This window comes from Diplodia seriata, assembly GCF_021436955.1.
Source record: "Diplodia seriata strain FDS-637 chromosome Unknown scaffold_2, whole genome shotgun sequence".
Lineage (NCBI taxonomy): Eukaryota > Fungi > Ascomycota > Dothideomycetes > Botryosphaeriales > Botryosphaeriaceae > Diplodia > Diplodia seriata.
This window is the reverse complement of record NW_027117309.1, coordinates 3210780-3234472: the sequence shown is the minus strand read 5'-3', so window position 1 is coordinate 3234472 and position 23693 is coordinate 3210780. Positions and strand designations below refer to the sequence as shown.

General features: G+C 56.8%; 6 protein-coding genes across 6 annotated transcripts; 3 read left to right on the top strand and 3 right to left on the bottom strand.

Annotated features, from left to right (window-relative positions):
- Nucleotides 1–3853: 3853 nt before the first annotated feature.
- SLS55_002317 (uncharacterized protein) lies at nt 3854–5830 on the bottom strand (the record flags this gene model as incomplete). The annotated part of the gene is made up of 1 exon (XM_066773799.1): nt 3854–5830. The coding sequence occupies one exon, from the start codon at nt 5828–5830 to the stop codon at nt 3854–3856; it is 1977 nt and encodes a 658-aa protein (XP_066636366.1).
- A 5998-nt stretch (nt 5831–11828) lies between these two features.
- Nucleotides 11829–13136, top strand: SLS55_002316 (uncharacterized protein; the record flags this gene model as incomplete). Its single annotated transcript, XM_066773798.1, has 1 exon — nt 11829–13136. One exon carries the CDS (start codon nt 11829–11831, stop codon nt 13134–13136), a length of 1308 nt encoding a protein of 435 aa, XP_066636365.1.
- Nucleotides 13137–13984: 848 nt separating this feature from the next.
- Nucleotides 13985–14773, top strand: SLS55_002315 (uncharacterized protein; the record flags this gene model as incomplete). The annotated part of the gene is made up of 2 exons (XM_066773797.1): nt 13985–14049; nt 14131–14773. The coding sequence occupies 2 exons, from the start codon at nt 13985–13987 to the stop codon at nt 14771–14773; spliced, it is 708 nt and encodes a 235-aa protein (XP_066636364.1).
- A 746-nt stretch (nt 14774–15519) lies between these two features.
- On the top strand, nt 15520–16602 carry SLS55_002314 (uncharacterized protein; the record flags this gene model as incomplete). Its single annotated transcript, XM_066773796.1, has 1 exon — nt 15520–16602. The coding sequence occupies one exon, from the start codon at nt 15520–15522 to the stop codon at nt 16600–16602; it is 1083 nt and encodes a 360-aa protein (XP_066636363.1).
- Nucleotides 16603–18754: 2152 nt separating this feature from the next.
- On the bottom strand, nt 18755–19647 carry SLS55_002313 (uncharacterized protein; the record flags this gene model as incomplete). The annotated part of the gene is made up of 2 exons (XM_066773795.1): nt 18755–19254; nt 19470–19647. 2 exons carry the CDS (start codon nt 19645–19647, stop codon nt 18755–18757), a joined length of 678 nt encoding a protein of 225 aa, XP_066636362.1.
- A 1476-nt stretch (nt 19648–21123) lies between these two features.
- SLS55_002312 (uncharacterized protein) lies at nt 21124–22836 on the bottom strand (the record flags this gene model as incomplete). Its single annotated transcript, XM_066773794.1, has 1 exon — nt 21124–22836. One exon carries the CDS (start codon nt 22834–22836, stop codon nt 21124–21126), a length of 1713 nt encoding a protein of 570 aa, XP_066636361.1.
- Nucleotides 22837–23693: the final 857 nt, after the last annotated feature.

Here is a 23693-nt window from a genome sequence, read left to right as displayed (position 1 = left end):
ACCAAGTTTTCGAGCCAAAGACCAAGTGCCAGCAGCTAAACACTCAGTGATCAGCTGGGGGAAGACAGTGTGCGCTTCATGCTTAATACGTTGTCATTCACACTGATGTCATCGGTGTAGACCCCACTTCATCCAATAGTATAGTCTCTCAAGATAGCCTCAGTCTCTATCCGAAAATATGCTACCATAGATTATGAGGCTTGGAGTAGAAAACCAATGTATACTATGTATACACACGTACTCACTCACGGCTAAATGCCTTGCAGTGCCGACCTGCGTCAAGTATCAGCATATATGACAATCCGCTTTAGCACTGTAGAATAACGAGGAGCATAATCAAAATTTATTGCTGCTCAACATCATTAACACCATGAATTCGTTCTCGGGGGCCACCGCACCTCGCCAGCCTGCGGTAAGAAGACTTCACATACAGCCAAAGACAAGGCCACAAAGTGAACTTGTCCTTTTGAAAGGCGGGTTCTTCACAAGTGTCAATTCTATGCTGGTTAAACAACATCCACCACGGAGCTTTATATTATATCTGAGGTACACCCCAGACGTGAAGCAAGGCTATGGGCAAGTTGAGTGCCTCTTGCAGCTTACTTCTGAGAAGCGAAATACCAATGCACCGCATAGTGCTTGCCACGGGGTCAACACCGCCACCTATTTCAGCATCATGTGGTGGCTTGTTCCGAAATCTACCGACGAAGCTCGAGTGAGTCCAATCTGTAACTTGATATTTGTACAAAATACTTTAGTTGGTCTCACTCAACGTCGGTGTAGGAGAGCTTTGACTATTGGTATGAGCCATTTTATTGTAAAGACCTGTTTAGATACGCCAAATTATTTATCACTTGGTTACCTTTTAATTATCTCATTAATGGTTGAAAATTTGATTCTATGTCTGCTTTGCCGAAAAATGTCACACAAAAACCCCCGATTCTTTCTTTAGAGCCAATCTCCGGTAGATTCCCATAGTAACTAATTAAAGCTATGGCTACAAGGCGGTGTTGTTCCCCTTACGTTATAGAAGCCTTTGTCGGCTTGTTCACGAGCCACTTCTTCATTCATGGAAAGCCAGAACTGGCAGATGTTTTAAGTCTTTTCCGACTGGCTCTTCCGGACTGAAGGTACCTTTTCTGTCTACGATCGATAATCGAGTATGTCTTCCTTAGAAGAGAAGATGGTACGCTGGCGCTGGAAATGTTCCTGAGCAAAATTCCAATAACAGAGTATCGTCACCATGCGGTCTTTGCTGATCCATAATCGTCATCTGTCGTGTTACTTTCATTACCGAAACTGAGTTCGTCATCATCAAGCATTAGCCTCCTTTTCTCTTTTTCCCCGGCAAACATTGCTGGCCTCAGTCGCGTCAGCCACCATGCGTGCAACTCGTGACGGCATAATTCATCATCCCAGAGTCAGCGACACCCTCCAACCACAGATCCACCCTACTACGCCTCTCAACCAGCCCACACCCCATCCGAATCCCCCGAGAACCGGCCAAAGCTCATCGACCCACAATCCGGCCCTCAGGCCAATAATTCGCCAAGTAAAACATTGTACGCGCTTCCTACTCCCCGCCGCGCGCTCGCCCGCCGGCACGTCCGCCCCAATTTTCCCCGCTGCAGGATGTCGGTGGCGGTTGCCCTTCCCTGCCCGGCAGCAGATTCTCGCAGACGCGGACCAAGGTCAGGCAGGTGGAAAGCGGCGTGTCTGAAAGCTCAGGTGAACGGTCCATAACGCTCAGCGTCGAATCGCTCAAGATGTGAGCTTCTATGAATGTCACCGATGGTGCATCAAAAGTTGATGACGTTGCGTCGAGATCCAAAGCAGTCGAGACGAGAACGTAGAGGGAGACAGACCATGCCCGTTCGAGCTTAGCCGGGGCCGCCCTCTATCCTGCGCTTGGAGTTGGAAGGGCATACGCAGGGATCCGCCAATTTCCGGGCACGGGAAGCGATCTTGACACCTGAAATGATAATGCGCCTTGACAAGCGCGCTTATTTCTTGTGACGAACCCAGGCCCGACACTGCCACAAAGCTGACCAATGACAAGTAAGGAAGCTCTGCAGCCCGCGATCGCTTCCGTGCAAGAGTCGTGGCCATTGCCTCCCAAACCACAACATGCAGTGCAAAGATGCTTCACACGGCGTGCACCATGAGTGATTCAAACTTGCAGATTGCTGCTCTCGTCCTGGGTGCAAGTGGCTCGCGTGGCGTTGGCGCTATGTCTCCAAGTTCTGCACAAAAGATGAGACCATGGCACACCAAGAACTCTGACATTTGGAGACTTGTGAGGTCTCCCACCAACGAGAGCTCCCAAAAGCAGTTCCGGCGGATGGTCTGATCATCGAATTCAAACGGAGCGGCACTATTCACCAGGCCAAAGAACAGATAAAAAATTCATCACCACCGCTAAGAGCGGATATGCTAACGCGTCGGAGAAAAAATCAATCTTGTCATGTCTTAAAGTCTATCCTACCTACCCATGCAAACTCAAAAGCCAAACTAGTCAGAAGCCAGGAAAGCAGCCCAGCAGCCCTCCAAAAACCTCCGTCCAGCATTGGCATAATTCTATCTTCCAAGTAACTCACTCAACGGAACCGTACATTAAGAATCCCGACTCATGTTGTCCTAGGAGGACGGGAGAGAAAAGATAAGAGATATCTGTATATTCGGGTCTCAACAAGAGAAGAGAAGAGAGGTAAGAGAAGTAAAAAAAGTAAGAAGTTTAACAATGAAATCCGTGTCCATCATCCCATCTGAATCCCGTTCCATCCCGCCAATCAACCAGCTATCCGTCTGTCCATACCATAATCATCACATCTTCAGCCCCGTCACACTCTGTACACAGGTACGTCTTCTCTTCCATCCCACCTACAACCTAGCCACTTTTTCTTTCTGTCAATCCATACTCGCACGCGCAACCGTTCCTTTTCCCCCGACGCCAACGCTTGACAAAACAACAAGAAACACACCACACGTATGGATACACGGGAAAAAGCGAGAATGCGGACGAGGAAGGAGGTGAAGGTAAAAGGACAAGGAAGAGAACCTCCGCCCTCCTGTCTGGCCCAACCCACACTCCTCGCACCACAAGCCTTCTCGAAACCCCCACCCGTTTCCAGGGCGCCGGGGCAAGAAGAGCATTGAGAGGAGGGGGGATATTGGACAAAAGGCAGGGAGAGTGTAGGTAAAGATGTACGTGTAGAGCAGCGTGCGGAAACAAAAACAAAAACGACAAAAAACAATAAAGCAAGAGAGTAGAGAGGTTTAGTCTTTTCAAGTTCGTAACAAAAGCAGAAACGTCATAACCATACAACGCGACAGGGGGTGATATGTTCCGAACGCAAAAAGGAGACAACGGAGACTCATAACAAGTACGCATGACAAAGGCCACCACCCACCCTTCTTCTGTACAACAAAAACAACGCTTAGGAAAACAACCAGCTTTTCCCAATCTTTCACACCGCGCGAAGACCTGCAAAGAACAGCCTCGTTCCGAGTTTACTTTTCCCGTTCCCCTCAAGAGGAACATAAACAAAAACAAGGCATCCGTACGAGACTCGGACAGGAGAGAATTGAAAACCAAGAGGCTCAAGAAATCGCTCTTCCTCGAAACGGAAGAGCGCTGAAGCGACGAGGAGAGAGGTATTAAAATGAGAGAGAGATGGAGCGTGCGCGATGACGCATCTCCAACTCATCCGGGCAAGAAATTAATCAGACACGTAGAGAATAAGTGGTGCTTTGGGCAAGCCTTTGTTCTTTTTGTGAAGTTTCGTTCGGCAAAGAATAAGCCAAGTCTCTTTCTTTTTGTTGTTTTTCTTGCTTTTCTTTCAAAAAAAATGCTTCACTTCCTCGACGAGCCGCCAGCTTTGGGCACAAAACCCTCAACACTTTTCGCTCTCCTCGTGTCCCTCTCAACGTCACTGCCATCTTCAACAACAACATTGTCGTCCCCGTAGTCCTCATCCCGCATGGCCACGCTGCCGCCGTCTTCCTCGTCGTCGTCATCATCCTCGTGATCCGTAACAAGTCCCGGTGCCGAATCCAGAGTGTGCGGGCTAAGCTCCATGGTGGGGGACTCCAGATTGCCACCAGCGGCACTGCTAGCGGAACTGTTGCTGTGCTGTAACCGAGGCGGGGCGCCAGGAGCGGGATGCAGACCCGTGGTTGCGAGGGAGGCCGGCGCCATACCACCCCGAGCCGGTAGACGGCTCAAGGGCGGGCCGCGAGGGGTTGCGTCAGAGGGAGTCTTCTTGACGGTAGCGGTAGACTTGGGTGCGGCAACCGGAGATTGCTCGGCATCTTCATCACTCTCTTCGGTTTCCATGTCGGTCAGATCAACCTTCGTCCGTGCAAAATCGACGAGCTTGTTCAGGTCACCGGCAAAACCTTGCTTCTGCAGCAGAGCGTTCAAAGCTGGCGTTTGCGGTGAGGGAACGAAAGACGTGCTTGGTGCTTTAGGCTTCGCATCCGGAGTCTGCACATTCTCGGAGGAGGCGGAGGAGTCCTTCTTCGGTAATGCGCGCGGAGGAAGAGGCTTCGACTTTGTGGGAGGATTGGACTTGATAAGAGGGTGGACGAAGGGTCCGTTCAGGTTCGGTGCAGCACCGGTGGCAGGGGTCGAAGGAGTGGTTTCGCTGTTGGGCAACACGACACCCAGCTCGTTGACGTCAACCGGAATACCGCACTCGACGGCAGCCTGGTCGTGGCTCTCAAACTTCTGGTTGTGCTTGATGCGGCAGTGGTTGAGGAAGCCTTGGGTGTTGGAAAAGTTGCTATGCCGGCAGTCGGGGTGGTGGCAGAATAGGCGCACCCACTTGCCGTCGGTCGAACGCTTGTGCAGCAAGGGATCGATCTTAGGAGCCGACGGGTCGCCCAGTGCCTGGAGCTTGGATCCTGCGGAAGCACGTGACGAACGCGATTTTCCAGCCATCGGAAGCTCGGCTAGACTTCCCCGAGTCGCGCGTCCTTCGGATAGGCCTGCGTGCGAGCGGCCACCGGCTTGCAAGCTCGCAACCGGCACCGAGTCGAACTTGGGATCCGGAATGAGCCACTTCGCGTAGTGGCGACTGTACGGGCCTTCCGTCACGCCCCAGGGCGCAGGCTGCTCGGGCGTCGTGAAGCCGTGCCGAGGCTGCAGCGCAGGACCCACGCCGCAACTGACGTCTGTCGACGCCGCATCCGTTCCAGGATACGGAATCAGCTGACAGCGACGAACCTGCTCCAATGCGATCTGGCACTTGGCAAGCTCCTGCTCGATCAAACGAAGCTCGTTGTGCTTGAGCAGGATTTCCTGGTTGAAGTGCGTCTCGATCGCTTGCTGGACCGGCGTATACGCGGTCGGATCAACCTCGACCGAAGTTGCCGATGATGCCTGCCGCTCCTCCTGAGTCGTGGCGCTTGGCTGCGAGCTCGGAGACGCGTTGAGCGCAGCCGCCGGGTCCGCGTCCTCCAGCTTGACGTCCCGCGGCCTCGCCTCCATTGCGGGTGCAGACGCGTCGCTGGCCTTCTCCGAGCTCTTCACACGTGGCAAGGCTGCGGGTGCAGGCGCCGGAGTGGGTGCATCCAACACTGGTCGATCAGGCTTCCCTATCTCAACCACAGGACGCACCTCGCTGCCGTTCGCGTACTTCCACTTCTTCGTGACGTGCTGCGGGGCGTAAGAGGGCGGGCAAGGCTCCGGGCTGTCAGTCCGCTTCCGCTTCAGCTTGCTCAGCAGCGGGATGTCGACAACAGGGCGTTGCTTTTGGAGCTGGGCAAACTGGGCCTTGTCCATAGCGGGGTTCTCGGTGCTCCATGGTAGGCGGAACATCGACTGCATGGCGGAGGAGGGGGTTGCGACCGTGATGCAACGGTCATCTGAATGCGTGAGGAGCGGTGGAGGGCGTAGAGGGTGGGATGGAAGGCGCGGGTGTGGTGATTGCGCGACGCGACGTTGGGTGTCGCAAAGCGGTGACGATGTCTCGGCAGCGCGCACGTTAGGGGGGGGCAAGTGGGAGCTCAGATATTAAAGTTGCCGGGCGCAGATCGCCAAAGAGTGGAGAGAACAGAAGGGCCGGTTGCTGGTGCAGGGCGTGGGTGGTGGGCGGCGTGGCCAACACGGTGGGCAGGCAGGCAAGCTGCGGTCGTGCGGACGTGCTGCAGCGGCGTGGAGGACAGAGCTCCCTCCTCAAGCAGGGCTCGGTGCGAGCTCAGATAGCGGGAGAAAACGGAAAAGCTCGGGGATTAGGGCGCAAGCGCGCAAAGGCAGCGGGACAAATAGAGCAGTCCGGCGTGCTGCAGAAGAGAAAAGGGCGTGCAAACAGGTGCGAGGGCGGAGTGCTGGTGCTTGAACGAACAGATGTCGTGGTGCTGGGGAGCTGCAGCTGTGCAGGAGGGTTTGGGAGAGGAGGGATGAGAGGCAGGCTGGAGATTGAGGGCCAGCAGCGCCTCCTCGGGCGGCCGATGCTGGGCGGCGGACAGGGATGCGGGCGGTAGTGCGCGGCGATGGGGCACGCCATTGGCTCAGGGGTGCCGGGGGCCAATCGCCCTGGGCGATGATGATGATGATGCCTTCGCGCCTTCTTCGAGAACACGCCGCGGAATCTGAAGCACCCGTCACCCCACGCAGACGCGCACTCTCTGACGCCGGCCAGCTCTGCGTGCGGCGCAGGAACGATGCGGCCGCGCAGGCACGACGCCGCAGCGCCCGCGGCTGGTGTTTGGTTTGTCCGCCTGCCCGCATTCTTTCGCGATCGGTCGGGGGTCGGGGCTCCCACCTCACGTCCGCGCCGCTGCGCCCAGCGCAGCCGCAGCTCGGCGGCCATGTCATCATAAGTGGGTCGCGATAGCTGTCATCGCCTCAGGCCCTCAAAACGCGCGTTTGCGACACCATGAAACTGAATCCCGTGGCCCCGCGGCGTCTCGCTGCGACGCTTGATCATTATGCCGCCGTCCGCACCGCCCAGGCATCCACGGCCCCATCTCACACTGCTTCCGTCTCGCCGCTCAATCTCACGAAAGCTTGTCTCCAGCCCGTGCTAGGGCAGCAGCGCCCGCGCTTCTGCCCGTCCACGTCCCGCCGGAAGGGCGCTCGCTGATGCCAGCTTGACGCGCTCTCCACTCATGCCCGCTTCCATCGCTCACAACGCAGCGTTTCGCCCGTCCACCGCTCTTCTACTGCGTGCTTCGGGCCTGCTGCTCCGCCAACCTTTTTCCCTTCCTTCCCTGGGTTGTTTGCCGCCCCATCCGCATTTGTATATCCCGCAGTCCGCACGCAGCCAAGCAGCCCGACTCTCCACCATTCTAACTCCACACGCCCGCCGCCTCCGGCCTAATTAGGCCTGCCAAAATACGCCGACGTGCGGAAGGCCTGCAGTCGTGGTGCGGATCTTCCCACCCTGATGGCGCTGGCTCCCCCATCCAATCGCACCCTGGCCGCACGCCCGCGCCCGGCCCAGGGCGCGCTAGCTGCTAACTGATCGTCCCGTCGACGCCGGCGAGTCCGCTAACCACGCTTGCTGCTGGTGTCCTGCTTTTCCTGCGTTCCCCGTGCTGGGTATCGCTGCAGCCCCTCGTGTGCTGCCGCATCCCTCTCCATGCACCACCCACGTCTGCGGCTGCGCTGTGAAGAATCGACCCCCGCAAATCACCAATTGCCCAATTAGCATGTCGCGCGCCAGTCAATGCTGCAGAACGGCAGCGTCAGATGTAAATCACTGCAATTGGCCATACAGCTATCCTACAGCGCATCCGCCCCGGGTGGTCTCTGACGCCAGCGTCTAAATGCCTCCACAAACCCGCTTTTCTCCTCGTCAGGCGGCTGTCCGTCTGCCGCACCAACAGACCCTCCAGCACCAAAGACCCCCAGGCCCCCGGCCACATCACCCCCAGGGTCCATGGCGGTCTGGTCTTTCCCGCGAGCGAGGTGACGCTGCGCCGCCGCCGTCGCCGCGGCCGTCCACGCCGTCGACGCCGCCACGCCGCCGCTGGCTGCACCCAGCTCGACCAACGGCACCATGCTCGGCCTGCCGTGCGCGCACTGGAACGGGAACGCGCACCCGGCGAGCCGCGCGACGAGCTCCTCGCACCCCGCCCGCGGCAGCTCGTCGTTGAACATGACGGCGCTTCGGCATGCCCGCGAGTTGAGCAGCTCCAGAATGCCCCGCGGGCACGAGCCGATCTGCGCGGGCCAGGACGGCGATGAGGAATGCGGCTCCTCCGCCGTCGCCGGGGTGCCCATCGATCCGTGGTCCGTTCCTGCGGGTTTGCTTGTGCGCCCTTTGGCTGTTCCTGCTGCGGCCGCCGCCGGTGCTCGCGTCCGCTCCTCCGCTAGCTTCCACGCCTCGGAGCGAAGGAACGAGAGTAGCAGCTTGGGATCAGCCTGGCACCGCTCGGCCACTCCTGGTGGGAGCGTCTTCACGACGAGAATGTGCCTGCTTCCTGATTTGTTGAGGTCGTATACGACGCCCCAATCGGCAAAGAAACCCCCGTACGTCTCCAGCAGGCGTGCTTCCTGGGCCGAGACCTCAAAGTAAAGCGCGTTTGCCATGACGCTTGTCTTGATGCGTGACATGTGACTGTGGTTGGAACGGCATTCCTTTCCCTCTGCAGATGAGTTGGGTAAACACAGCTCAGCGTACAGCTCCTCGACCCGGCAACGCTCATCGGCGGCATGCTGGTCGATTATGACGAGCAACTGCTTGTGCTGAGATGTCGCACGTTCGTGCATTGTCCTGGCCGTTGCACTCGTCGCCTTCATGACTGCCAGAATAAACTTCCTGTCGACCTGGGCCACCACTTTGGCTGTACTTAGTGCTTCCTTCGAAAGCTTGTATTCTCCAAGTGCAGAATATTCAGAAAATGCCTTCTTGATGTCCTCGTGGGAACAGTGCTCGCCACGGCCGTGAAGGAGACCGTTTACTTCGTTGCTAAACCCAGGCAAGCTGATTTGAGGTATAGCTGGAGCTTGTGCGCGGAAAACGGGGTTGTCCCACCCAGCCAGAAACTCCCCCAGCCATGCCCTTCCACCATCCTCACCCGGTGCGCTCGCAACTTTTCGCGACAAGCTTAGAGGTTTGTTGAATGCCGTTGAGATACTTGCCGGAGCTCTCGAGGGTTCAGACGATACGGTTTTAGATCGGCGCCCATCTTGGTTGATAACAGTTCCCGTACGAGAATTGATCGTGTAAGTTTCTTTGCTGTGAGGGTCCGTCCACTTCATTGAAGGATCTAGTCCCGATCCTGCAGGTGGGTTGTGATTTGTCTCTGGTGCATGTTCATCCTCAGGAATGTCCATCTCTTGCGGTGGACTTGAGAACGAGGGGCGGAGTGACGCGAGGTCACCTGGCATGACAGGGTCTGCCTGAAAGAACGTGGAAGCAGTTCCACTTCGGCCTGTCGAGGCTCGGGCCGATCCGAGCTCTCTAAAAGTAGCTGGTGTAGTTTGAGGTGTAGATGCCGTTGATAACCTCTTTGAACCCCAAATGCTCTCATAAAATGACGACTTCCCGCTCTTGATTTTGCTCCAATCACTTGGTACGTCCACATCGTCCGGCTTGTGGCTAGTAGTAGCTCTGCTTGGGTTATCGCTTGGCCTTTTCCGCTTTTGCCCTTTGAGTAGCACTGTTTCCGCCAGTTCCCTAGTGGATCCACCGTGCCGAGATTGTGACTGCAACTCATCATGTCCCTGCGATGCGGGAGTTGAAGCACGGCTTGAAACGGATTCTGGCCGACTCGCTACCTTTCTGGGTGGACGAAGGCGTGGTCTAAAGTGGTTAACTTGAAGCCATTGAGTTATTACGGCTCGGAGCACCTCTAGGATGGAATGAAGTCGAGACTCCGAGCTGAGCACGTCGTCTTCATTCCCACTAGCATCCGCGAGTCGAATGTGCAAGCAGAATTTGGGCCATCTGTCGACCCCTTTTCGCCCACCTCGGAGTTGTTGATTTGTTGGTCCATCTACTTTGTACCGCTTATCATGTGAACGGCGTTCTTTTTCTCTTTCGTCAAGCTCATGTTCGTCTTCAACAACACCAAAGCTGGAGTTGTTGAACAGGCGGTTGATCTCGTCGAAAAGCTCGTTGTGGCCCTCATCAGAGAATATCGGCTTGATGCCAACGGATAGGAACTGTGCAGATCTGCTGGGCGCAGGCTTCACAGAAATGGCGCCCTTGATTGATACAGAGTGCGTGGACGCTGATGCAGGTACCCATGAACTCCACTCATCTGGCGTGGTGTAGGATGCTTGCGATAGCATAGCGATGAACGGACGAAGTGGGCCGTTTATTTTCATCTCGTTGGGAAGCTTCTCTGTCAGCGAGACAGGTTGCTTACGATTGGCATTTAGAACTAAAGATCTGCCGCTTTCGGCATCTCGGAGACGAAAAGATACTGGATGCTGCCAAGCTAGCAGCAACCCTGTGACGAACTTCTTGAGAGACTCCCACTGGCGCTCTTGCTCGCCCCGGTCTTCGAGCATGGTGGCACGCTGCTTTACACGCACCGGCATACTGCCGAATAGATCCCTTACTGTGACGCGAGTGCCATGATCAGAAAAGCCAAGCTCCTGTTGACGAGGAGCCGGAATCTGACGAGAGATGACTTGGGACCGGTGGAGAGTAATGGTGTTGTGTGACCGGTGAAGCCAGTGATGCGACGTGACTGTCAGAAGGGACAAGGCAGCCACCGAAGCGAGAAAGGTGCCATGACGGCCATAGACCGTGTCAGAGCTGTCGTGCTTGGACGTACCTGGCGGACGTCAGCGTGGTGTTGCTTGCAAGCCTGCGGGAAGCCTACAGTATGGTTTCCCAAGGCCGCCGCCGTCTCTGAACTCTGAAGGCAGGATTCCAAGCCCATCGTCCTCAACGGTGCAGCCGCCACGCCGAGCATCCACAGCGACCTCGATCCTGGTTGCCCCGGCATCGAGCGAGTTCTCAACAAGGCCCAGGATGGCGGTGGCGAGGCTCGTGATGGCGGTTGAAGACTTTATCTGGGCAACCACGTCCGGGGGCAGGGGCGCGATGGGCCGCTGCGAGCGCTGGGAGCGCTGGCGGTGGGTCACATCATGCGGAGGCTCTAGATTCATAGAGACCAGGGCGCATCAGGGCTCGTTTGCTTCGGCTCGGAGGATCCAGAATGCTCTCCCGCATGCGGCTGCCACACAGAGACGCAGGGCGGAGCAGCGGAGAAGCGGCGGGAACAGATGGCGGAGCGAGTCGTGCGCGGCTTGGTGACGAATGAGCGGCGCACAGCGCGAACAGGCCCGAGGCGAAGAGGTGCCGAATGGGCGAGGGCGCAAGCGCAGAGGTACGTAACCACGCACGCTTTGGGTGGCTGGCAGGTGCAGCGCGTGCACGCTTTCTGCAGGCTCTCGGTGCGGCGCAGCGCAACGCGGAGGGCTCCTGGGCTGCCACCTGGCGCGCGCGCGTAGCCCTCGGCCGGCAGCGCAGTGCTGAGCGAGTGCTGGGCGAGTGCGTGGAGGAGGGCGTCTCGGAGCGGCTTGGCGATCACCTCAGGCCGTGGAGGCCGCTCGCGGCCGCATACGGTCGATCCGCGCTCTGGGCGCCACAGTCACGGACTTGCTGCGCAGCAGCTGAACTCGCCTGTCTCCCCATTGCTTCCTGAGGCGAACCGCCGCCTCCAGACGCGCTCCACGCACGCAGTGAACTCCCCCAAACGGCGCCTGTCACTCCCCGGGGTGCCAAGATGGCTACCGCCGAGCCAGCTCCCACGCCGCAAGGTAAGCCTAAACCCGCCCACGCCCGGCCGACGCATCCATATCCGGCGCCCAAACACCTCCGGCCCATTATTACTCCTCCGCCCACCCTGCTCACCAAGCCATGAAAGACCGTCACTCCCGCCGCCGGCCCTTTGCCGCCTGGATCAAGCGCGTCGCGAACCTCAAGGGCTCGTCCAACAGCGCGCCGCAAGCCTCCAAGGCCAAGAACAAGTCGCCTGCGAAGAACAACCCGTACCCCGAGTCGGGCCACCTGCATCGCCCTGCGCCCGCCGCGAGCGCGAACGGCCACCTTTCCTTCTCCGAGCCCGTATCGCGCCGCCAAAGCTACGGCTCAGACGCCTCCGACGACGACCTCGACCAAGGCGGCCAGCCCGTGAAGTCCGCAGCCCCGACCCTTGCGACAAATCCCGAGACAATATATTCAGACGCAGGGCAGTCCAAGGCTGAGACCAGCAACACCCGCGGCGGCGCGCTGAGCTCGCACGATGGCGGCGCCAACAGCACCTTCTCCTCTCCCAACCACTCGGAGCGCTCCCTGACGACCACCCTCACCACAATACAGTCGACCGCGCCCTCCGCCTTGCTCAATGGCGCATCCGCAACCGCCGCACCGCAGAACACCCTGCACCCCCAGAGCGTCCACTTCTCCCACCAATATCCGGTTTCGCCTGCATCCGCCGTGCCCGCGCATTTGCAGCCCAACCCACACACCTACCAAGCGGCTACCGCCGGAAACACCTTATCAGATAACGCCTCGATCATGACCCTAGCCTCCTCGTCGAAACGCCGGCGCCGCAACTCCCTTGACACGAACGCTTCGGTCCGCGCGCTAGCGCCCTCGTCCGTTTGGGGTGGCAGCCGTGAGTCGCTGCCACTCTCGGTGCTAAGCGGCAACGTTGACGCCACAAGCACCGCCGGCGGCATCTATCAGAGCCAGAACCGGCCCGGGCTGGGCGGGGTGGCCAGCGCGGAGCGAGCGAGCGTGTACTCGTCGTCAGGTGCGGCGCCGCCGGCGCTGAACTCGGAGCGGAACAGCTACTATGCGACCGGCAAGCAAGGGGGTGTGGAGACGGGCAGCGTGCGGAGTGGCCTGCACGGCCACCACGGCCGCGCGGAGAGCCTGGCTGGCAGCGTCAACACGGGCGTAGGCGGTCCGCCTGTCAGCCCGTTGGCTAGCCCCGTGCACCCTGCTTCCTCTGGGCCCGGCCGCATGGGCAGCCGGCGGAGCAGCAACCGCAGGGAGGATGACGACATCGAAGACATCGAGGAGCATGAGGAGTATCAGAAGTACGACGATTACGATCACGATGAGGGCGACGCTAATACCTCCCTTAACGGCGACAGCGTCAAGGCGCCCGCAAACGGCTTTTCCGTCAAAGAGCAGGACGTCGCTACGAATGGAAACTAAATTGGGAACAGCATTTCCTTACGTTACTGACACTGATGTTTTGACTTTGGGGAAGCTGGGCTAATTATTGGAAGGGTGGGCGTTCTTAGCAGATGCATTCTCTGCGCTTGGTGAGGCGTTGTGTTATTGTTCTACTCCTTTCCTTTGAGCAACAGTCGGTCGTACCACTGCAACTCTACTATTCACCGGAGGATGGATTTTGGTCACGGGAGCTTGATGGGATGGAATTGACACTTTCGATACCAGCCTTGGGAGGCTTAGTGCAGGGGTGATCTCTGTAATTGCTTTTTTTGTCATGCGTTCGTTGAAACTTGTGAGAGCACATGAAGGCTGTGGCATCAAACCGGAATATACCCTTTACTATACCCAGCCGTCTTTCGGAGAGCTAGTTTTATTTTTCCTTTATGTTCTGATAGGAACATGGATATTCTTCTTTTGAGTCGGCCATTTCATGCTAACTTGGTGATTGCTATATGTTTGCGATGGGATATATGGTAAGTAAAGAGGGAGTAAGGTGTGGTACCCTACCTCCCATGGTCTTCTGGTGATGTATCTTTACGAGCAACCTAGGTCCTTGCTCAAATTCATGTTTTTGGAGTCTTGATGAAATCGTGAGGAAGCCTTAAGGGCAAGTCGAGAAATGATTACCTACTGATGAAGCGCCCAGCCGAATATCCCCCAGTCACTTCCATTCTGGGCAACTGCCGGACCTGCCCCACTTCAATGGAGCCTGGACACCCAAGAATCGACTCTTTGCGCGCGTCTTCCTCCCACAACTTGCACTCTTCTTCTACCAACAACGTCGCCGCTTCTTGGTTGGCGGACCCACAATACCCGACTATGACACCATGGTCGACTCCGACAAGCCTGATGATGCACGTGGCGTGCAGCGTACCTCACCGCCGTCTTTCCGGTGAGTTCTTGGACCACCTTCACTTGCTCAGACCAGCCGAAATCTTCTGAGAGACCAGATACTGATAACCCGCTTTTTCAGTGACGGCTCCCTCAGTCACGCCGTTACCGCCATAGAGCTTGCTTCCGGTCAAGCCTTCACCGTGCATACCGATCTTCTCTGCTACTGGTCTCCAAAGCTACGCGCGATGCTAGCAATCAAGCCGCCGAAAGTACTCAGGTTCGCTTTGGATGCCAAGGTTTTCGGGATTATTGTACACTGGCTCTACACAGCTCAACTCCAGGATGCCTGGATTCGTACCACTTTTCCAGACCCTAGAATCATCACGGTTGATGGCAAGGAGGACATTGAGGATCCAGAGAACTATTACCGTCAGCAAGCCGAATACCACGCCCTAGAAATCTACATCTTCGCCACCACGTACGACATTAAGGCGCTGCGGAACGATACCGTTCGTGAGATCCATAAACACTCGTTCGTTGTCTCTTACGCTATTGTGCTCAAAGCTTACCAGCATCTTCCTCCGGCTTCGCTGCTTCTTAAGTACTTCGTGGACCAATACGCGCGGAAATACTTTGAGGAGCTTGATAGCATGTACCCAGGAGAGTTGGCCCTCCGCGAACAATTACCCAACACATTCCTGGTGTCCTGGCTCCTGCAGGTGGTGAACAAAACATTTGAGGAGAATAAACTTGTGGTAGATGACTATTTGGAGCCTATGTAATGGAACGGACAGGTCGGAAAGAGATGCACAATCAATCGGAAGGAAAATCATCTCAGATTTGAAAGCTGAGAAGAGGTACGTGCTAGTCGCGGAATTTGAGATATCATAGCATCTGCATTCAATGGAAATGGACAAGCTTTGCTTCATAGGGCGGCTGATTGGTGTGAGTACATAGCTTACACTTCCATGCAGCACCAGCTCAAATACAATTTTATGAAGTCACCTGTGAATCTTGCTCTGCTTGCGTTGCATCTACTTGAATTCGGGCGAGTCGTTCGCCATCCTGACACAGCTTGTGGAGATACCACCGGCGTTTCGGTCCTCAGCCTCAATACTTCCAGTTTCCTTTGCGCCCCCATCCAAATCGATCCGTCCAAAGTATGCTACGTACTGAGCAAAACCAGCCAGCAAGATGGTGCACCGCTGGCCGTCAGATATGGCGGTGCCGCTCGACTTGCCTCGACCGGGAAGAACGCGGGATCCCTACGCTTTGCGCCGTGAGAGCTGAGACTACCACCCGAGACAGCTGCACTGTCGCGTAGTAAATAGCGCCATCGGCTTGGATGCCTCGGCCGACCGGGAGTTGTTGGGGGCAAGCGCTCTTGGTCGCGCCTGCCTCAATCGGAGGTTGGACCCTGAAATGCGTCTGCCTTCGCGGCAAGGCGCTCTCTTCTACCTTCCGACTCACCCCACCCTCCTCAAAAGCCAACTTCACCCTCACAGGAGGAAGAAGACCAGCAATGACCATGGCCAAGGACAAGGCCGCGCCCAACAAGGCGCCGTCCTTCACGTACGTTGCCATCCCACGCGCTACCTCAACCTACTCTGCCTTAAGAGACCCACTGACAAGGACCAGAGATGGAACTTTGAGCAGCGCAACTACTTCCGTCTTCGTCGGATCTGATCGTGAGAAGTTCGTCACCTACACCGACCTCCTTCGACACTCGTCACAATGCTTCGACGCTCAGTTTGACGTGACCGACCCCAAACATCTGATGCTCCCGGACGTCAGCCCTGCAGTGTTCCGAGTTTTCCTCGACTGGATCCGTTCCGATGGCGACCAGTTGCCAGATTGGAACGTTCGCGAAGGTCGCGACATGTCTAGCGAGCCTGTCAAAGTCGGCGACGACGAGTTTCTCGAAAACGGCCTTGCCTCCTACCACTTCTCACAACCCGAGGCTGAAGCCCTTGAATGCTACATGTTCGCCGTTGAGTACGAAATTCGGCTGTTCAAGAACGACCTCTTCGACTGCATCTTGGAGATGAACTCAGGTGGCAATCTCGTCCCCAGCTACAGCATCGTGCTTAGGGTCTGGCAGGCATCCGTGCCCGCTCCACTAATGCGCAAGTACCTTGTCGATGTCTACGCTCGCAACTGGACGAACGCGGCCGATCTCGGATGCCGCGAAGAACTCATCTTGCGCAAGCAGGTTCCAGCTGATTTCTGGATCTCGGTTCTCATACAGAGAGAAGAGCATGGCGAGTTCAGTGACAACTATCCACCGTGGGAGGAGAACCTCTGCCAGTACCACGATCACACCGACAAGGACAAGCACACCTGCTACTGGCAGCACATCAACGATGGTGAAGGATACTGTACCGACTACACGGACTACGACTCTGACGACTCGATGTTGGATGAGTACGAGTCGGACTTCATCGACGACAGTGGGCTGGACTCCGAAGACGAGTCCAAGCCAGGATTGCCGCAGCTGGAAGCGGGTGATATGCAAAACGAGAACATGAAGCCGATGAAGACTGAGCCCGAATCGTATGGTGGATACAATTCTTCTGACAGCGGCGCGAGCAGGGGCTCTATGACTTTGTGAACAAAGATTTCAAGAAGAAAAGCAGAGCAATGCGGTTGAAGGCTTATAACTGTCTGGACGTGAAAGATGGCTTATTTGCTTTTCGGGAATTGCGAGGCACTATGTTCATTTCAGCGACCCAAATTCAGCTCGATGTAGCCTTTACATGTAGCAAACAGAGGTCTTCATTTTACCTTTCTTCTACGCTGATGATGCCTCGGTGAATCTTGATCGTCAGCTTCTCGAAGCGACTTGTTGGTACCTTGTGCATCTTCCGGGTCTGAAGGCGTAAGACATGCTCAGGTCCACGAAAATGGCAAGCCTCCAGTCTCAAGCAAGCAACCACTCCGTGGAGTAAGTATTTCAAGCATCGATTGATCGCGTATCAAACCGCCCTCCGAAACAAAACGCCATCGCTCCCAAACATATATTCCGTTCACAAACCGTACTAAACAAAGCATTGTGGCGCAACTTCCTTTACTGGCCGATGAAGAGGGAAGTCTGCAACACCGTGCCGTCAGCAAGCGGATTCTACGCCTCGAGAATCGCTGGGGGTGTGTGGGAGGGGGAGAAGACTCACAGCCATGACGACGCAGCATAAGCTGACGTACGGGCTCAACCGCTCGCCCACCCGGGCGAATTTCCAAAATATGCCGAAGACGCTGTGGATAAAGAGAGGGCGACGTCAGCAAATGCGCCCTTTTTTTTTCTCTTGGTTCTCCGCCGGCTTTTCCGCCGCTCGCTCCGGGTGTCCTTTTTTCTTTTTTTTTCCTCCGCTGCAGCGATTGTAGAGTCTTCGGCTTCTCTCTCGTCCTCCAGGTATGATATGAAGGTTGGGAGCGAGCGAGCGGTAGGCAGGCAGCGAGGAATAAGAGAGAGACGTTTGGGGAAGGTGGTGGGCCTTACCCGTCCTTGTTCCGGTCCATGATGCTGGGCGCGACGGCGTGCACGTAGGTGCTCGTGCAGATGAGGAGGAGGATGACGAGCAGGAGCGATTGGAAGTTGAAGAGGGCGGTCTGTATTTCGCGGCGAGGGGGAGTGGTCGTCAGTGGTTGCGGGCCTGGTGTGGGACGAGGGGGAACTGGAGAGTGCGTTGGGGGCGCGTACCATTTTTGACGCTCGTGTGTAAAGGGCGGGGGAGAAGGTTGGAGGAGTTCGTGTGAGCCAGCTGCGAGGCGTTTGGCGGGCGAGTGGTCGTGCAGGATGCCGCGGAGCTTGTGCGTCGGAGGCGGTACGGTTTGGTGGTGGACGTGTTCGGTTTCCGTTTGGGCGCGCGGTGACGTTGGATGGATGCGATTGGGCGGGCGGCAGGGACCAGGCGCGAAGGCGCGATGAAGAAGTCGTGGCCGCAGAGAGACGTCGACGGAGTTGTTGCGGAATAATGAAGAAAGATTCACAACGGGCTCATTATTTTTATGGGTAGCAAGGACGGGGTGAGCGGTTACTAGGCTCTGTTAAGTTCTTGCTGACAACGCACACAGTCGAAAAGAGTAATAAAATCATAATGCACATCGTTGCAGACCCCAACCAAGGACGGCCACGCTAATACCCTCCGCTGATTTGGAACCCAGAAGCGCGATCAGATGACGGCGCAGACGCTCCCTCCTCAGCTAACTTGTCAAGACGTTCTCAGAAAAGAAAAATCTTTACAAGTCAGCGCGAGGAATGCGTGCTTGCACCCGAGGATATAACCATCGATCCCGCCTTTGCGTATCGTATTCGAACTCAAAGCTTCTGTTTCAGACTTGTGATACAGTTAGCACATTCTTTGTGGGCGTTAGTAGATAGAGCATCGTACAATACCGTTTCTTTTCACTCTATGACTCAAAAGGCTCTATTCAGTGTTTTGTTTGCGCAAACCTGCGGCATCTGAGCGTGTGGAAGGATAGGGGAACCTGGTGAATAGTCCTGGTGCGAAAGGCCAAACCGCCGCTGGGAAAGAAGGAGTACTGCGCCAGACTCAGGAAACAGGTTCCCAGTGATAGGGTTTCCGCGCAAACGCAGCCAATATGTAGTAAGATGAGCCAAATTCTCCGTAGCGGACAACAAGGCCGTGGTGTCGACTCTCAACGCCAGATCCCATTGGAAGAATAGTGCTTGGTGGCAGCTTATAGATGCTTCCAAGAAATGATGAAACAAAGCGTAGCTTGTCGTTGTTTTGGGGACACACCCATCACCACCCATCGCACCGCAAAGCTCCAGCCATAAGCGGCTTCCACGGCTGCCCCTTCGGGGGCGCATCATCAACCCAAGGCGTCTCCACCGTGTCGAGATACTTCAAATGCTTGATGATATCGTCCTTGCTCTCGTCCGTGACCCAAAAGTCGGTGTCGCCGCGGCGCATGTACTTCTCCATCTCGGAGACGTCAAGCCAGTGCGTGCGCTTACAGTCGACGTAGCACAGCCTGGGCATCTTCTTGCCCCCGCGCAGCTCGACGACCGGGACGCCGTCGTGGCCCGGCGCCCGGCCGTCGGCGACCAGCATGAACCAGCGCCGGTACTTGACCGGGTCCTCAGTACAGGCGGACCACTTCTGCTCACAGGTCTTGCCTGCCCAAGTCGTCAGCGTGACGACGTGGGCCTTGCGGCCGTCGACCGCGAGGACGATGCCCGGGTGGCCGCGCCAGGACTTCTCCCCCGTGGGGTTGCGCACGTGGATGATGCGGCCGGGGGCTACGTCCCCGCGGCGCAGCCTCGTGCTGGTGCTGGTGCTGGTGTTGTTGCGGTTGCGGTTGCTGCGCGGAGGGCGCGGAGGGCGCGGAGGGCGCGGCCTGGCGGTGGCGGCAGCAAGAGCGGGGTTGGGGACGGCGGCGGCGGCGACAGGCGCGACTGGCTTGGAGGTAATTAGCGATGTGTCTTTGGTGGCTGGCGCCGTAGTAGAGAGGGACTTGCAGAACGGCGACGAGGAGGGAACTCGGGCGCAGTGTGGTAGCTCTCGTCGCTGCTACCTCCACTGCCACCCTCGCTCACCTCCCCGTCGGGACGCTCGTCGGCGAGCACGGCGAAGAGGTTGTTGCTGTTGTTGTCGTTGGCGCTGAAGCGCCCGGCAGGTCCACAAACCACCATCTTGGTGGCTTTGACAGATTTGGTGGTGTTTGGATGTGAAAATGGATGCTATCGCGCTTTAGCAACTCTTGAGAGCACTATGGGCGTGCGGTGTGTGAGTGGCGGGCTACTCACTGTCATGCGGTGGTGTCATGCTAAGGAGCGGACGGGTCGTGGAGCGGCGTAGAATATCTAGAGGCGCACCGGCGCGGAAACGTCGGCGCATCTGTTTAGGCAATGTGAATGTAGGAGACTCCAGTGCTGGAGCATCAGGCAAGGCGTTCTGAGCACTCAAGCGGGCCCAGACACTTCAAGACTCGGTGACAACCGATCCTGGAACCTTCCCTCACTGTAGCTCTGCCGAAACAATGTTATAAACAGTTTGAAGTTCTTACGTATCTGACAAGATCCGCCCTCAATTTTCTGAGCACTGTAAGTTCAACAGCGTTACACTATTGCGGGCGATGCTTGGCCAGATCTCTACAGTGGGCGGCGAAGCTGACTTTCTCGTACAGATCGAATCCACCTCACGCACCCGTATTCAGCACGGTAGTCCGAAGTGGCTCCTGCCATGCGGCCTTTACGTGCTGTTGATTTGGCCGGCGACCTAACCGAGACGCACTAGCCAAATTGGGAAGTCGCTCGCCTCTGAGCGAACGTCATTCCGTGAGTGCAGAGCTGTTCACAACGCCAGAGGGCTTACTTTGACACTCAGACAAAAGAATGGTACTATTTGTATACAGATATTGAAACGATTTCTAGATATCATCGGGAAAATGATCCGTATGTCGCAAGTCGTGCTTTCCGCCGTATTTACAATCGAGCTGAAAGTTGTTATTCCCGAGAACTTTGATCTCTCTAAGCTCTTATATATGTTTTATCGAAAACGAAAAAATACAGACCAGTGGCGCAAGATTTTGCTTAGACTTTCATCTCGTGCTCCGCGATCTGTTGCTCCGCCCAGGCGTTACCAGGCGGAACGCCAGTCCTCTTTGTCTCCAGATAACGCTTTATGGAAACAATGTCATTGGAGTCCCAAAGAATACTCTCCCGCCTGCTTGATGCCCTTGGGGCTGCAGCCCACCGAAAAGTTTTCGCAGAATACCTCGATCCGCCAAAGGCTTTCCTCGTACATGAAAGCCTCCCCATGCGCTTTCTTTCGGCTTCCGTCAGCTCTTCGGGAACAGCAGCGTCTTCCTTACTCCACAGCTTCGCCACGTACTGCTCCACCTCATCCGTCCTGGCGGCGCGCACACCGAGGAAGTCCTCTCAAGTATCCTTCTTGAAGATCCTACCTCCGGTGAAGCGCATCATACCCAGCCTGTCCTTGCCTGCCACAGAATGCACTGCTGACGAGTATAGAATGGCACTTTCAAATGACATCATCAACCACTTGTGATAGTTTCATTGATGGGCAGGTGACTCTATGGGATAACCAAAGTGACAATCAAGAGAACCAAACCAACAACAAATAGATGTACCTCCCAACAAACCAACCTACCGCTTCTCGACCTGTTCCTCATCCGAAATCTCCCCTTCTTCCTTTCCGTCCCTCTCCTCTTCTGTTTCCTCTTCCTTTGGATCTTCCTTTGGCTCTTCCTTTGGCTCTTCCTTTGGCTCTTCCTTTGGCTCTTCCTTTGGCTCTTCCTTCCTGCCCTCACCCCTCCTCTCCTTCTCGGCATCCCACCTCTCCCACGCCCTCAAATCCCTCAAATCATTCCGATCCCACACCCCATTCCCCCTCCTCGCCAACTCCCTAAAATGCGCCTTCAACTTCTCCATCGACCTCTCCGTCACCGCCGCTTCCTCCACCGTCCCCTTTTTCAAATACCGGCACAACTCCCTCTTCCTGACCCTCCTCACCGCCCTCCCATCGACATACGTCTCCTGCTCAAACACCCTCGCGCCCTCAATCTCCACCACCACCATCCGCGACGATCCCTCCTTCTCCTCCTCCCTCACCTCCCTCTTCTCATCCGCCTCATGCACGACCGCGCAAAACGAGCCCACAAACTCGTCCCGCGTCGCGGCCGACGCGTACTTGAACTTGTCGTCCAGCCCGTCGAAGTCGCGCCAGCTGGTCGTCGTGGCGACCCACGCGTACGATTGCGGCGACGCGTCGCGCGCGTCCTCGGCGTCGAAGACGACGCCCGGGTGGCTGTGCCAGCCCTGCTGCGCCGCCGCCGTGTTGGGCAGCTTCTTCACCCACACGATGCGGCCGGGCGTGCACTGCAGCGGGGGCAGGTCTTTGGGGTTGGGGTTTGGGTTGTTGGGGAGTGGTGGTGCGGGCGCGGCCGGTGCGGCGGTGATGGTGGAGGGGTGTTGGTGGCGCTGCGGCGGTGGAGGAGGAGGAGGAGGCGGCGACGGCAGAGCGAGTGGTTGCTGTCGGTGGGGGAACGGGCCGGGGACGTTAGTGATGCTGCGGTGTGGTGGGGGTGGGAGCGGTGGCTGGTCGTAGTAGCGGTGGACGGGTTGCGGGCGGGGATATGGCTGCGGGTACTGCTGCTGTTGCTGCTGCGAGGAATATAGAGACGGAAGGCTTGCATTGCGGCGGAGCGGGGGCGAGCTGAAGTAGTAGTCGTAGTAGTCGTGCGGCGGCGGCGGCGGCGGCGGCGGCGATCGAGAGCGAAAGCTCTGGTGTCTCGACGGACGGTAGGTGTCAAAGTACGGGTTTGGCACAACTCTGCCACGCGTGGCTTCGGCATAGGTATCGTGGTGATAGCGTGTGGCATGTGCGGGCCTGGCACTGGCGGCGGAGCCAGAAGAATAAGAGGACGAGCGGTTTCTCGGGCTCTCCAGTGCGCGGGCTGGGAGCGGATGCGTCTGCCTGCCGGCCCACGGCCCGCCAGTGTCTTGCTTCTTGCGATTCGGCTCGCTGCCGTAGTGCGCGGGACCACCATAGTCGGGAGCCCGCTCGGGCGAGTCTGACACTTTGCGTTTCGGCGCAGCATGGCCGTAACCACCGGCGGGCCGGACACACGTGCTGTACGAGTCGATCACGGGACGCTGAGTGGATCTGTCGAAAGGCCTGGAGCCAAGAGACGGAAAAGGCCGGGATGCCTCGCGGGGCGGGCGGTATGAATCAGTCACGGGTCGGGGTCTGGCCGCAGCGCTGCCATCTTCGAGCCTGTTCTGGGTGGATGGCGAGGGTAAGAAGCCGGGCGCTGCGCGTTTGTTCTTGGAACGTGCGGAAGGGGAGTCGGAAGTCATGCTGGCTGTTTGGGCCGTTCGCGATGACTTTGTCCCTGTTGAGCGACGTGGAATAAGTAGGCACTTGGAAAGGAGGGGAAAGACAACACATCTTACGAGTCTGGAAGAGATACTTGGGTGGTAGAGACGGGAGGTCGACAAAGAGCGGAGCGATGCTTCTCAGCCGGGTTGACGGTCAAGATGTGCGGATGGAGCGGCGACGCGCTGCAGGCGGCGGCGGAATCGGGACGCGATGGTGGAGCGCGTTTGCGCCGTGGTACGGGCGATCGGGTTGCTGCTGACCGGGCTGGCGATGTCCAAGTGCGCGACCCGCGGGCAAGCGAAGGGCCGTCTGCGGCGGGAGTTTAACGGGAGGAGTGGCGTTGTTGTTGCTCAGAGGGCGGAGGGAAAGGGAAGAAGCCGTGTCGGGACGCGCGAAAAATAGATCTTAAGCAGAGCCGACAGAGCCAGGTCGCTCCACTCCGGCTCAGCACCCTCATGCGATCTCTGAGTACAGAGAGCGAGTTTGTCATTTTTGATCGTGAATCATGTTTGTTCTCTACTTTAAAACGACGACGAACGAATCGGGACGCCATCAGCTGAATTTGATTTACATATATATATGTATACGTATACCTGAAAGGTAAGTACGATTATAATAACGAATGGGCTACTAAATTGTATTCGGCAAGTTGGACGAAAGCACTTAGTGCAGTAGCCGGTTATGGAAGCAGTCCAAGCAATCAGATACCATCAACGCAATGCACCCAGGTAGTGGACTGATTGACTCTATTGCTTTGTTCGATATCAAGTACTGGATTTTGCTGTGATGCATCATGATCTATGTACGGAAAGGATGTCGTGCGAGCTTCCAGACG